This window comes from Apteryx mantelli, chromosome 13 (genome assembly GCF_036417845.1).
Source record: "Apteryx mantelli isolate bAptMan1 chromosome 13, bAptMan1.hap1, whole genome shotgun sequence".
NCBI lineage: Eukaryota > Metazoa > Chordata > Aves > Apterygiformes > Apterygidae > Apteryx > Apteryx mantelli.
Window position 1 is genome coordinate 5,379,033 of NC_089990.1, and position 13,713 is coordinate 5,392,745.

General features: G+C 42.1%; 1 protein-coding gene across 1 annotated transcript in view; it reads left to right on the plus strand.

Moving 5' to 3' along the window:
- Positions 1 to 13,713, plus strand: part of DOCK11 (dedicator of cytokinesis 11) — an 87,691-nt gene that overhangs the window by 71,087 nt on the left and 2,891 nt on the right. Inside the window, exons 42-53 of the mRNA XM_067304412.1 lie at positions 558 to 740; positions 1,441 to 1,554; positions 3,389 to 3,604; positions 3,683 to 3,740; positions 5,209 to 5,315; positions 6,303 to 6,425; positions 7,339 to 7,452; positions 9,213 to 9,359; positions 10,471 to 10,681; positions 11,029 to 11,219; positions 11,874 to 11,974; positions 13,463 to 13,601. Of these exons, the coding sequence (XP_067160513.1) occupies positions 558 to 740; positions 1,441 to 1,554; positions 3,389 to 3,604; positions 3,683 to 3,740; positions 5,209 to 5,315; positions 6,303 to 6,425; positions 7,339 to 7,452; positions 9,213 to 9,359; positions 10,471 to 10,681; positions 11,029 to 11,219; positions 11,874 to 11,974; positions 13,463 to 13,601 (1,704 nt within the window). The remainder of the gene's footprint in view (positions 1 to 557; positions 741 to 1,440; positions 1,555 to 3,388; positions 3,605 to 3,682; positions 3,741 to 5,208; positions 5,316 to 6,302; positions 6,426 to 7,338; positions 7,453 to 9,212; positions 9,360 to 10,470; positions 10,682 to 11,028; positions 11,220 to 11,873; positions 11,975 to 13,462; positions 13,602 to 13,713) is intronic.

The window sequence follows — 13,713 nt, forward strand, 5'->3', positions numbered from 1 at the left end:
CAGTTCTCCGGGACAAGCTAGCCTCTCGTTTGCATTCCTGAGGGCAGTCATATGAATTTAGGCATTTTTTCTGAGACATGTGAAAGTAGTTCAGTGAGCATCGCGGGCCGTGTTTCCCAGCAGAGTCACTCTCGCGGGTGGCCTCTGGCAGATTCGCCGATAGCTCACGCAGCAGCCTTTGGTGGGCACATCCAAAGGACCTCTCTTCTCTGCCCTGCTGCCTGTTTTCATGACATTCGTAAGAAACTTCTGCCTGTCCAGTTCAGTGAGAATTTGCGAATGACCCCAAAAGTTTTTAGGGGAGGAGATAGATGGACACACACGAACACATCCCCAAACAGCAGGACAGCAAAGGTCTCATTGCTCTAGGAAGCATGGTTAAAAATAGGCCCTGGATTCATTCCCACAAATACTTTTCAGCATGAAACTCTGGTGAAAGTTTTATACAGGCCATTCAGGCTGGAGCCTGGTGTGTAACCCCTTTACCTCCGTCCATCTGAGCCCCATGGGTGTAATTTAGCAGTGCATGTTCTAATACTTGCGTATGTCTTGTGAAGTTTCCCTCAGCGTTTTTCAAGGGAAGGGTGAACATGTGTGCTGCCCTCTGCTATGAGATCCTCAAGTGTTGCACGTCAAAGCTGACCTCCACTAGGAATGAGGCTTCTGCTCTTCTGTATCTCCTGATGAGAAATAACTTTGAGTTCACCAAGAGGAGAACGTTTCTGAGAACACATCTTCAGGTCAGTGAGCAGGAAACAGATAGCAGTCCACCTCAGATTTCATGAACTTATATGTCAAGAGCTTGACTGTATATTGGCCTAATAGCTATGCATCATCTAACATCTCCAGAGGAACTTGTCACATACCTCTAAAAGAGCAAATATTGCTATTATTTGGTCAAAAATCCTCTTGATTTCCAGACTTTGCCTAATTCCTGTTTTCACTGATTGGCCCAGTCAGACTCCAAGATGCTGATTTTTTGGAATCATGGCTAAAAGACACATCTCTGCCCTGGAGCCTGGCTGGGATGGGGTGGGAAGGACAGCAGGAAGAGCTGCCTTTAGCTCAGGAGGAGGAATTTTTCTGGAGCTGCTTTTGCAGCGTTGCTTTTTTGAAGCAAAGTTAGATACCTAGAGGGGCAGATGAACACCATCTGGGCTGTCATAAATCACAGAAGAAGAAAACTGATATACTAATTGTTGCATTAGGATTTGTATTAAGATCATTATATTGCTAATCATGTGAACTTGCTGTTCAGCAAAGCTGTTTGGTACTCTGGAGACTCTTTGTCCCTGGGAGATGTGACAGAGAAGCCACAACAACCGTCACTTACACTGTGGGAAAGACGTGATCTTTTTGTATGAACATCTTATGTAACTGTGACCATAAAACACCTCTACAAGGACTTGTTTAAATAAAACCCCTGCCCTTTCCCAACAGATAATAATTGCAGTGAGCCAGTTAATAGCAGATGTGGCACTCAGCGGTGGGACAAGGTTTCAGGACTCCTTGCTCATCATTAACAACTTTGCAAACAGTGACAGGCCTATGAAGGTAAGTTGGAGAAAATAAATCATGTCATGTGCTATCAGCTACTGGGAACAAGAGTGGGGAAGCATTCAAGAAAATCATGTTTAAGGGTAAAACTAATGAATGGAATTGTATAATTTATAAGCTCCTACTGGGCTGTGTTTGTTCAGTAAACAAAGATTATGCCGACAGCAAGGTGGCCAGCTGCATAGGCAGATCATGTTCCATCCATCAGGCTTAAAGCCAAAAGGAGGGAGCACTGTAATTCAGGTTATGCTTTGCCCAGCACATTGCTTTCAAGATTATCCAAAGAGCTTTTCAAGAACTTCCAGCATTGAGAGGATTGACAAGGGAGGACCTGACATTTCTATTGCCTAGAAGTATCAATTAGCAGGAAATAAAATGAATTAATTGATTTTCAGCAATATTAAGAACGTCCTCTTTCATAGAGATTAATGGTTGTGATATATTTTCACTTTGCTCTTTGTGTTTCTTTGGAAAACAATTATTTACCTTTATATTAAAATGAATGGCTTCTACCAAACCCATTGAGCAATATACCCTTGCTACAACTTGCTCCGCTGTGCACCCTATAACTACAGATGTAAGACAGAGAAAAATGGGAAGTATTTTACAGTTGTATGATCATCCTGTGACCTAAAGGTGGAATGGGAACCTCATTTAGGTGTTGAATTGTGATACAACAAAATTATACTCAGGACATATCTGACAAAGACCTTGGTTCTCTTCTGTACATACATGTTTATTTAAAAGGGTTTCACTGAGCCACACTTTACTGATTGTATTTTGCGTCATGAAACCATTGTTATACGTGTCTTATATACTTATATACCTATACTGTGCCCAGTTGTGGGCCCCCCCAGTATGAGAGAGACTTCAGCAAACTGGAGAGGATGCAGCGCAAGGCCACAAAGATGGCCAGGGAGCTGGAGCACAAGGAGGGGGAGAGTGAACCAGGCTTGCTCAAAGTGGAGAAGAGAAAGCTGAGGGAGGATCTAACTGCTGCTTTCCACTACCGAAAAGGGAGGTTGTAGAAATGATGAAGTCAGACTCCTCTCAGAAGTACAAAGTCACAGGACAGGAGGCAATGGGCACAAGTTATTGCATGGGAAATTCCAGTTTTACATGAAGAAAACAACCTTCCCCAAGAGACTGGTGTAGTCTTAGGGCAGGGCCCTGAAAAGAGGTGGGATCTCTGTCCTCAGAGATTATCAGAGCTTGGCTGGATGAGCCCTGAGCTTTATCTTTGACGTTCGCTCTGCTCTGAGCAGGGAATCGGACTAGAGTCTGTAATTCTGTGATTATCTAGTTTTTCCTCTTTTCTTATTTATTACATTCCTGTGGTGGGAAGCTCTACAGATATCTTTGGTGCTGTAGGAATTAAAGAGTAACCACATCGGAGACCAACAAGCTGGATGTTGAATGAAATGAAAACTAGTTCAGGAATGGTTTAAAGCCCCTTTCAGTGGCGTTCACATGCTCGGAGCAGTTCTGTCTCACTCTCGCAGCAAGCCAGCAGGTTACCGAAGTACCTGCCTCACTTCAGCACAGGAATAACTAGCCTGACACCCTGTGCATGACCGGGAGCGTTTGGCCTGAACAATCAATAGGATTTGTGCACCCAGAGTGAAATGCCTGACATTGCATATGTAATACTCTATGTTGTACACGGTGGGAGTTCAAAAGGTAAAAACTGCGGTTATCTCCTGTGCTCTGCATTTTCAGATCATTAGTAAATGGAATATTGGCTCAAAGGGTAACGACGGTCTGTCTTTGAGAAAGCCTAGGACACCTTCTGTGTCCGTGTTTGCTTCTAATTAGTTTTGTTTTGTGTCAGGCAACTGCTTTTCCTTCCGAAGTCAAAGATTTGACAAAGAGAATCCGTACAGTGCTTATGGCTACCGCCCAAATGAAAGAACACGAAAAGGATCCAGAAATGTTGATAGACTTACAGTACAGTTTAGCCAAATCTTATGCAAGCACTCCAGAGCTCCGGAAGACTTGGCTGGACAGTATGGCAAAGATTCATGTGAAGAATGGAGACTTTTCGGAGGTAATCATGTAATAAATCATGGTGTATAAAAAGACAGATGTACAGATGTTATTTTAATTGTTCCTTTGTACTTTGCAGGCAGCCATGTGTTATGTTCATGTAGCAGCCCTTGTTGCAGAGTTTCTTCACAGGAAAAGTAAGTGTTCACTGTTAGAGAGGCACAAGGAAGACAGTGCCATGACCTTTTGCCCTTGGGTTTTGGGGAGATCAGAATCTTTTTAAAGATAAGTTTCTCCTGATTTGGTAAATGATTACTTGTAGAGCGCTTCTAAACAAACTAGAAAGGAAAAGAAATAATGCACCATGTGTTGACAAAGGCAGAAGACGAGTAGTTTTTAAGAAACGAAACCAGATTTTCAAGCACGGGCATTTACTAGGCTGGCCAGTTCCACTTAGACAGTCATGCTGGCATTTTGCTGAGTAAAATAAGAACAGATACATCACATCTCAGTTCAAATGTTCACATGTATTTCACATTAGGAAATGCGCTCAGAGGGGAAGCTCATGTTAAAAACTGACTCTCAGTATGTTCATCATACCAGAAGTATCACTATAGGTAGTACACAAAACTATAGTTGAATTTCAGTCAAAAAATGAGGCTATAGCCTAACTATACAAATAGGTGTAAAGAACAACCAGAGGAAAAAAAAAGTGTTGTGGTTTAATGCAAAACAGGAAGTAAAGGCAGACTGGTTTGTTCTAAAGTAACACCGTTTTGCAGGTTTTCTTAAATATCTATTTAACAGTTGATATATTGACCCCATTTCTCATTTTTACAGAAGGCATATTGTTGAAATGGCCACTTAATGTTTAAAAGGTAGCGGAAAGTTAAGGGCCCGCAAAAGCTGATAACATACACTCCCTTCAATGGGAAGGTCTCTGAATGGCCTGCTCAGGGGGCTTGCAGTCCCTCCAAATTATGTATTGTGTGTTAGCTAAGTGGGAAAAATCATGACTTTTTTTTGATATATGTACAAAATTCACGTAGTTACAGAGCAGAGAGGATTAAAAGCTAGCCATTCTTTATTTATACATTGAAGGCTGCTGACCAAAACTAGTGGTAAAATGAGAACTTCTAAAAAAGAAGAGGAACAAGTCCAAAGGGATATCAAGTGAATGCAATGAGCTATCTCCATTACTGACACTCTTTACACATACGTAGGCTGAATTACTCAAAGTTTTGGGGTGCATAAAGAAACATGCTTTCTGCTTGGAGTGTGCAACCCTGTTCACTTACTACCCAGCTCTCCAGCATCTGGTAATAGCTTTCTCCTCACATCTTCTGTGCACAAACGTACCCTTGTCTTTCCCAACTTACAGTGGGTTGCAGCCCATTAAGTTGATTAAAGATGACCACCAGATAGCATGCTGGAAGATCTGTTGTCCTTGGTGCTGGTTACGTACTAGGAGTGACTTCCATGAAGAATGGCCAAGGAGATTCTGATGTGTTCAGTGTTATATAGCAAATCAGTAGCAAAAATGGGAATCAGGTCTCCTACTGCTTGTAGGACCTTCCTATCAGCTAGACCGCTTCACTGGCTGTTGAAGCATGATGCATTTGAGATGTATTATTCTGTAAAGCTATTTGCTTTTGTCCTCTACAGAACTCTTCTCCAGTGGGTGCACTGCCTTCAGGAAAATCACTCCCAACATCGATGAAGAAGGTGCAATGAAAGAAGATGGTGGGATGATGGATGTACATTACAGTGAGGTGAGGTCCTGTAATGCAGACCTGCAGATTTAAGATTTGATAACTGATTAGGATTTAGCTTTAGATCTTTTTGTGTGTCAGCTATAATAAATTATAGCCATGTGCTGGCACCTGTAAGGAAGAATATTCTGTGACAATTTCTCAAGAGAAAAGGGTGCTTAAGGATTTTAGGAGTACAGTTCAGGTCAGTAAAACTGGTACAAGTTGCTGGTTCCTTTGAAAGGCTTCTCTAGCACTAAGATTGAAAAGGCTACGCCACAAACTTTGCCTGCCACGTTATGCAAATGCAAATTCTGCCGACAAAGGGCATTGCAGCATGAAATTTTCAAGGAGGAGCAGAACGTGAGTCAAGTGCAGTCCTACCCTGCCAAGCGAAGGGACAGCTTAGGTTCCCCATGATTTAGGGCTGCTCTGCAACACAGCACATCAGCAGAACAGTCCAGAAACCATAGCAGGGAACCAGGGAAGTGGAGAGTAATCCTCCTGTGAGTCATAAAGCCTCGCAATTACTTCTGCACCATCCCCATGCAACAGTGTTGGTGGGCCACGTGACTGAGCAAGATGGCCCTGCAACCTCACCACTAGACTGTCTTTTCATCAAGGCTAGACTTGAGGATCCTTAGCAACACATGCCATCCCCCATTGCACATGTTTCTTAGATGTGTTTCTTAGATGTGTAAATACATCTGGCTTCCAGGGCTGTCGTTTCCAGACCCTCCCAAAGTTTCTGCATTCTCTTGGGTAGGTAGCTAAACAACTAAGACATACTTGCAGGCTATTGTGCTAATGATTTATTAAAAATGAAATTTGTTTAAAATAATTCAGCTTTTTCCCCTTCAAAATTTAAAATACCTTTGGAAAGGCCAGGAACACACTGAGTTTAAACTTCTGGAATTGTGGCCATGTGTTCTGGAATCTGATGAACTATGTGAAGCTAAAATGTTTTAACTTCTAACTTTGACTTTATTATTAACAACATTAACATAGGAAGTCCTAGTGGAGCTGCTGGAGCAATGTATAGATGGCCTGTGGAAGGCAGAGCGTTATGAAACAATTTCTGAAGTTTCCAAACTGATCATTCCTATTTATGAAAAGCGGCGTGAATTTGAGGTAGGCATTTTTTGTACATTTCAGGTAATTTCCTAGATTGCTAAGAAAAAAACAAGAGGCTTTTTTATTTCAGAAATTATGAGTTAATGGCTTGGTGTCGGTAAAGCACACACTGTGTGTCATTGCTAGTCATTAAACAAATTAGTAAAAGCAATGATCTGGAGTGTAATTATTAAAGTTAAGGCATTCCCAGATACAGAAGGCTCTTATTAGGTAATAATTCCCACTCACCAATATAATGCTGTCATCCTCCATCAAAGCCACTGTTTCTTTTTGTCCTTTAATGCATAAAGACTTCAGAGTTTTAAGGGTTAAAAAAAGAGTCTGATCTGTTCAAAGAGAGGACTAAATCTGCAGGTAATTCAGAGGCAAGTGGTAGAGGAAGGAAGGAAGCTGTTACCATCCCATCCTCTCCTTTGCTCCTTCCTGTCATCTGCTATGATCCTTACTCCAGAGCAGTTGTTGCTGGATGGCGGAATACTGCTCCACTTTCCCTCCCTCTCCCACGTCCCATTGAACACTAGGACAGCATCCAACTATATAATTGAAACCAGGGAAAGCCTTGATCTATTTTTGCATCATAAGGCTATTTTTAATCAGAGAAGAATTTCTGGGCGTAATAGTGCAAACTGCTCTACCCTTAAAGGCTTAGTCTAGGAGCATGCTGACACTCTAGGCTCAGTTCTTATCTCTAAGGGTAGTGGCTTTATTGCAGTCCATGGCACCTCCCAGATCTGAAGCTAAGCACGTACTTAAAACTGAGGTTTTTCAAAGGAAAAGTGAGCCTCTTTAGAAATTCTAGCCCAAAGTTCCCGTAGGATTGGGTTCAGATATGTCAGGAGCTTCCAGTGTTTTATCTATGTTTTCCTGCTTGTATAATTCTGCTTTAATGATGTCAAGATCTGATTTCCAGAAACTTACTCAGCTGTACAGAACACTTCATGGAGCTTATGCTAAGATACTGGAGGTAATGCACTCGAGGAAGAGACTTCTTGGAACCTTTTTCAGAGTGGCCTTTTATGGACAAGTAAGTGTATAAAGCAGCTTGCCAGTTAACACTCACCTGGCATCCTGTCCCATAAAGCTGCTCTTCTGTGAGGCTTTGCAGCTGAAAAGCCTGCTACCTACTCGGGGTGCAGCCACTGATGTGTATACATAAGCATTTCAATATTATATTCTTGAGGCCAGTGTTTCTCTGTCTTTCTAGGAGCACTTTATTATTGTAAAGCTTGTGATACTGCTGGTAGAATTTTCATAAAACAACTCAGGAATTAGAAGATGGCTTAGCATGTTCAGAAAACCACATTTTGTGTGGTTATTATTGTAATTTATATAAATGCAGTTTAGTGTGTGCAGTATATAACTGGTAATAGTATATAGTATATAACCAGCAGTAGTAACAGATGTTTTCTTCTACAGACAATTGCTGCTGTCTTGTAGACATCGGCAGAGTAAAACAGTTACCTGAGAAACTGGAGGAACAATATATACCAGTGTCAGTTACATATTTGTAGGGATAGGTGGTATTTTTTATTAGACTAGCTGAGGTAGCTGGAAAAATGGAAAAGATTTGGATTCCAAGAAGTATGCTCTTATCAGACCTCACAGAATACTCTGTGCCTAAAAGCAGTTGCTTTTTTTTCCAGTTATATCAGTTGGTCTAATAAAATGTATTACCTCTCATCTTCCATGTGTCTCTGGACTGTCTGCTTTTGTCTGTGAACGCTTAACCCTGGGGGAGATGCAGAGCCACTCTTTAGAAAATGTTATGTAAATGATATTAGCCCTTTCTTTCCTGGTTCCTTCTTTTAGATTAGATGATGTATAACCCTGAAACTATCCTGGATACAAGAACGCCACCATCGTTACACATATATCTGAGCACTAGCTTTTGCTGCTGCAACATAAATTTTATTTTTGTCCTTGTCTTATCTTCAACTTTGGATATTTACAAAGCAAATAAGGTTAATGACAGATAAAAGGAAACAACTGCTAGAGTTTAGTTTGCTACCCCTCCAATTAAGCTACGTAACATATTATCCTGATGAGCAATACTTGATCCAGTTTTTCATTTTAAAGTTTTGCCAGCTTTATATGTCAACAACACAGAGATAGTTTTAATACTCTGTCACAACTTCTAACTGGAATAGCTGGCCAAAGCATGAAGCCTTCAGGTTGTTTCCATTACAGGCAGGACTGGCGATGCAGGCGGATGCCTTTGGTGCAATTTTGTCTCTATTTACAACACATGCACTAAGTTCCACTTCCCCGAATGCAAGAGGAATCAAACCAGAGGAAGCACGTTTCTTTATTTATTCCTTCAAGTCCCTTTCAGCCTATGCAAAATCCTTCTCTTTAGACTTTTCATGTGGTTCTGCTCTCAGGGTTCATTCAATTTATGTGTCTTTCTACTCCTTCTCTGTGCCTGTTTTTGTTTTTTCTCCTGCTTGCCTCTCTCTGCACTCCCTAAAAGACAACCTCTGGCCAAAACCCTCTTCCACATTGTTTAGATTTCCCGTCAGTCCTATTCAAGCCTTTGTATTCAGCAGTGACTTGCTTGTGTTGGTTGAGGAACTTAATTTTTTATACAATTTTTGAAGGAACCTGTTAAACAGACCACGTTCAGTGACACTTTATGCAAGTCACAACCATATAAACCTTCTTGACTTTCTGAGATGTTAGTATAAAGTTGTTTTCAAAGTAGCAAATCTAAAATAGTTTCCCAAGTGATGAAATCCATTTGTTTCTCACTTTTTTTTTTTTTTGTGTGTGTGTGATTAATGCTAGACATTCTTTGAAGAAGAAGATGGGAAGGAATACATCTATAAAGAACCCAAGCTGACAGGCCTCTCGGAGATCTCCTTCAGACTTCTTAAACTTTATGGAGAAAAATTTGGGTCAGAGACTGTAAAAATTATCCAGGATTCTAACAAGGTAGCGTTCAACTGAATAAACAAGCTAACAAAATGCTATTAGCAGTGAACATCAGGGCCACATACTAGACTATGCTCTGAAGAGTGTGACAAAATATCACTTGTTTTTGACTAATACTGTTCTGCCAACAGGAAGGAAGAAGCTAGCTCTGTCATCTTTCCTCTTACAAGCACCCTGCTTCCAATTCCCTCTCACATCCGCATGCCTCAGTGCGGACATGTTACATACCTTGATAAGGTTTGATACTGGTCTGGCTCCCAGGTGGAAATAAATGAATTGGGAATTGCGAATGGGATATTTGCAATCCATATCTCACTGAGCCTTGTTGTCAGGAGGAGTTAGGAACCAGCACGAAGGAGCAGATGGTTGGAAAGAGGGTTACTTGTTGCTTTGTCACTGCAAGTCTAAGAGGAAAATCCTTTGCACCCTCTTGCTGGCTCCCCCTCTTTATGGTGCAGTTTTGGGGGTTCCCTGGACATGAATCCCATTCGTGTAACTCTTCCTGCATGGACTGCCCTGCTGCACACCAGTCTGAAACACGCTGTTATTCTCACTGAGCACAAAGCCTGCAACAGCCATAGCTCCTTCTGCTTCCTTTGGAATATCCGTTTATCCTCACTGCAAGGGGTGTGCACATCCTTGGGCTGCAACTGTGGGTATGTGTGGGTTACTAAAGACAGTGCTGGAGATCCCAAAGTTTGCTCTGTGCAAGCCTGCAGATTGGCATGCCGCAGCACAGTACCGTATGGATGCTAGCTCATGGCCTGGAAGCAATGTGGTCGTATTAGAACGACTAAGTAGGTCAGGCACGTGCTGCGTTGATGGATATGGTGATATGGCTGTCTGTTCCAGACGTAGCTTGTTTGGCACCAGATGAGGTATTTCTCATGCCACACCTCCCTATCTCGTGCGTCTGCTAGCTCATGGCCTTAGCACCTTGCCATCGCAGCTGAGGTCAAAGGGAGAGTTTTGTGTGTCATTCGCTTGCATGCAGTGGGGCTGGGACAGCAGGGAATGGCAGCAGGGTGAATCAGATCCCAGTACGTAAATGAACTGATTAGCAATGGTGTTTGTAGCCTTTGTCCTAGTAAGTAACCCTCTTATCTCACAGGTAAATGTTAAAGACCTTGATCCTAAGTATGCCCATATTCAAGTGACTTATGTGAAGCCCTACTTTGAAGACAAAGAAATTTCTGAAAGAAAGACTGAATTTGAAAGAAATCATAACATCAATAGATTTGTGTTTGAAACTCCTTATACTTTATCTGGAAAAAAGCATGGCAGTGTGGAAGAACAGTGTAAAAAAAGGACCGTTCTAACTAGTAAGTACAAGCATCTAAGTGTGAGACAGTACGTATCAGGAACTCTTTTTAGAATATTTTAGTACATTGAAATATGCAAAACAAGTCAGAAATTCATTTTCAGTCAGAATTGTGATGCATTATTCTCCCTGGTGGGAGGAGGCTGGAGAAGGGTTTACCTTCTATTTCTGTGTGCAAATGTTTACAAATGAGTAAGTCATGCTGTTAGATTAGAGCCTTGTTCAGGATTTCACACACACTGGGTAAAACCCTGAGGGCAAGGATCCACCTGTATTTATTCTGTGAAGAATAGTCCCATTTCTTGAAAGACTTTTCAACCTATAAACTTCATTTGCTGTTTCTGCTAGCCTCGAACTCCTTTCCATATGTAAAGAAGAGAATTCCAGTCAATTATGAACATCAGGTTAATTTAAAACCAATTGATGTCGCTACTGATGAGATAAAAGACAAGACAGCAGAGCTGCAAAAACTCTGCTCTGCCAGTGATGTTGATATGATCCAACTGCAACTCAAGTTGCAAGGCTGTGTTTCTGTGCAGGTAAGACCTGAGGTCCGTTCAAAATCATGTTTATATGCACATCTCAGAGTGAGTCATCTTTTGGCAATGCAGCACATTTACTTTCCAGAAATCATTAACTACCTTGTTTGCAGCACTGCAGCCTTAATCTCGCCAACACACTGCGACTTATCCTGCCGCATACAATTGTACATTAGAGGTGGCTCACGGCAATAAGCATTTTGTCCAGTTGTATTTGCAGTGTCAAGTACAAGTGTATTTCCACATTAGTTTGCACTAGGTGGATGCTGAAATATTCTTAATTCTTGAAGATTGTACTGTAAACATAAGGCAGAAATAGCCTTTTTGTGAACCTGGTTTCTCTCCAGATGTGTACATGACTTTAAAACTAAGACCGCCTTGCTTTCCAAACAGAAATAAGAGGAAAGTATGAGGAAACAGACTGCCTCTTTGTTTTTTATCTCCATTTGTCTTTAGGTTTTAAAAAACTTAGATAGAAAAAGTAATACTCAAGTTTGGAAACTTTAGATGCTTCCTGTGACATTAGTAATGCCGGGTGGGTGGTATTCAAATAATATACTAATGGTTTTCAAGTAAAACAAAATTATTATACTTTCATAACTGTTTCAGCAATTCAACTTAAGTTCAAGCATAAATTACTACTTCTTTTTTTAGGTTAACGCTGGTCCCTTGGCCTATGCTAGGGCTTTCCTAAGTGACAGTCAGTCCAGCAAATACCCTGCTAAGAAGGTGAATGAATTAAAAGAAATGTTCAGGTAGGATTTCTAATGTAATAAAAACTAATCATATGGTTAGAATATGGTACTTGTTTTTCTTATATTTTTGTCTGCCTCCTAAATCAGCAGGTGCTGAATGCTCAAATGTGTCTTATAAAGATCCAGGTCTCCCAGGGCTGCAGGTGCTCAGAGGTGTGAAGGGGCCAATGTAGCCGTTTCCTCCAAGAGTTCCCAAGCTCAGGGCTGTGATCTCCTTGAATGACTGCCTGCTTCAGCTGTTTGTGGGTGTATTGGAGGTTATAGTGCAAAGAAAGTATGTTCAAAAAGCAGACTTGGTAGCCTTGTTTTCAGGGATCTTTCGTATGATGCATTGTTTCCCAATCTTTCCAAAGGGAGTTTTCACTAGAAAATGATGGACTTCAAATATTTTAAAGCAAAATCCTTTCCAGTTTATCATCTTCAACATCATTCTTGTTTCTGTTGCTAATTTTTGAAACTATATGACCTGAAACAGGCTTTTTTTCAAAAAAAACCCAAAAAACTCTCTGTGCTGTCCCTCAGAGTAAGTGCTTATAACATTGCCTTTTACCTCCACGCAGAAGGAGTGCCCTGGCAGCTCCTGCTTGCCCTCAGGACAACGTGCTTCCCCACCTGCCTTTCCCAGAGCACGTCCTGGACTACCAGGAGCAACCAGTCACCCACCAGCTCCTCCATTCCTTTACTGGGTGCTGGTGACTCCCATTTCACCCACCAGTCAGTGCGTGGAAGGAGCAGACTGGGGCCACTCCTGTTTTCCTTTGTGTATTGGGTAACCTAGCAAACCATGGGAGGAATAAGGGAGCGATGACTGTGAACCTGCGTGCGTGGAGGCAGAACGGAGGGAAGGCATTTCCACTCTTCAGCCCTGCTGTGCAGCCCTGAAAGACAAATATAATCACTGTGCTTCATACAAACAATCCCAGAAAATCCCAGGCCTGTTTGTTTTGCCACTGTAGTCTGAAAAATAAGGAGAAATAGAGGCCTGTGAAATGAAGAAAATGAGCAACACTAAGTAAGAAAACAGTATTGCAGCTCCCCATGATCTAAATTTCTTTCCGGGCAGTGTGTCTGCTCTTAGCAACTTCACCTCAAGCACAAGTGTTGCATCATGTACATCCAGATCGGTCGAGTCCTTCCGTTGTCTTCCCAGCTGTGCACCACCACGGCCTCCCTCTGCTCCCCATCTGCAGCTGCATGGGCTTATCTGTGGTCTGCAAGCCATGTGCGGGGCCAGAGGTGGTGGGCAAGGTGCAAGACCCCTGTGTCACACTGCAGGTGCGCATGTGCCTTATTGCACTTCTTGCGAGCCCAGGCTCAAAGGAAAGCGCACTCCTGCCCAGTAGTCCCTCCCCACCATCTGCTCCACTGGGCCAGAGGTACCCCTAGGACGTGACTTGTCTCAAACCTTGGAGAAAAGGATAGTTGAGAGATTTGCCTGCCTGGTTGGTGGAAAATGTAATGCCACAAGCTCATTGCTTTCATCCGCAGGAAGTTCATACAAGCCTGCGGAATTGCGCTGGAACTCAACGAGCGACTCATCAAAGAGGACCAACTGGAGTACCACGAGGGACTAAAGTCAAACTTCAGGGATATGGTGAAAGAGCTTTCTGACATCATCCACGAACAGGCACGTACTGCATACCCACGGAGCTGGTTCTCTGCACGTGGAAACTAGCCACGATTCTCCTCGTGCTATTTAACTAAACATAAAGACAGGAGTCACTGAATGTGAAAGAGTA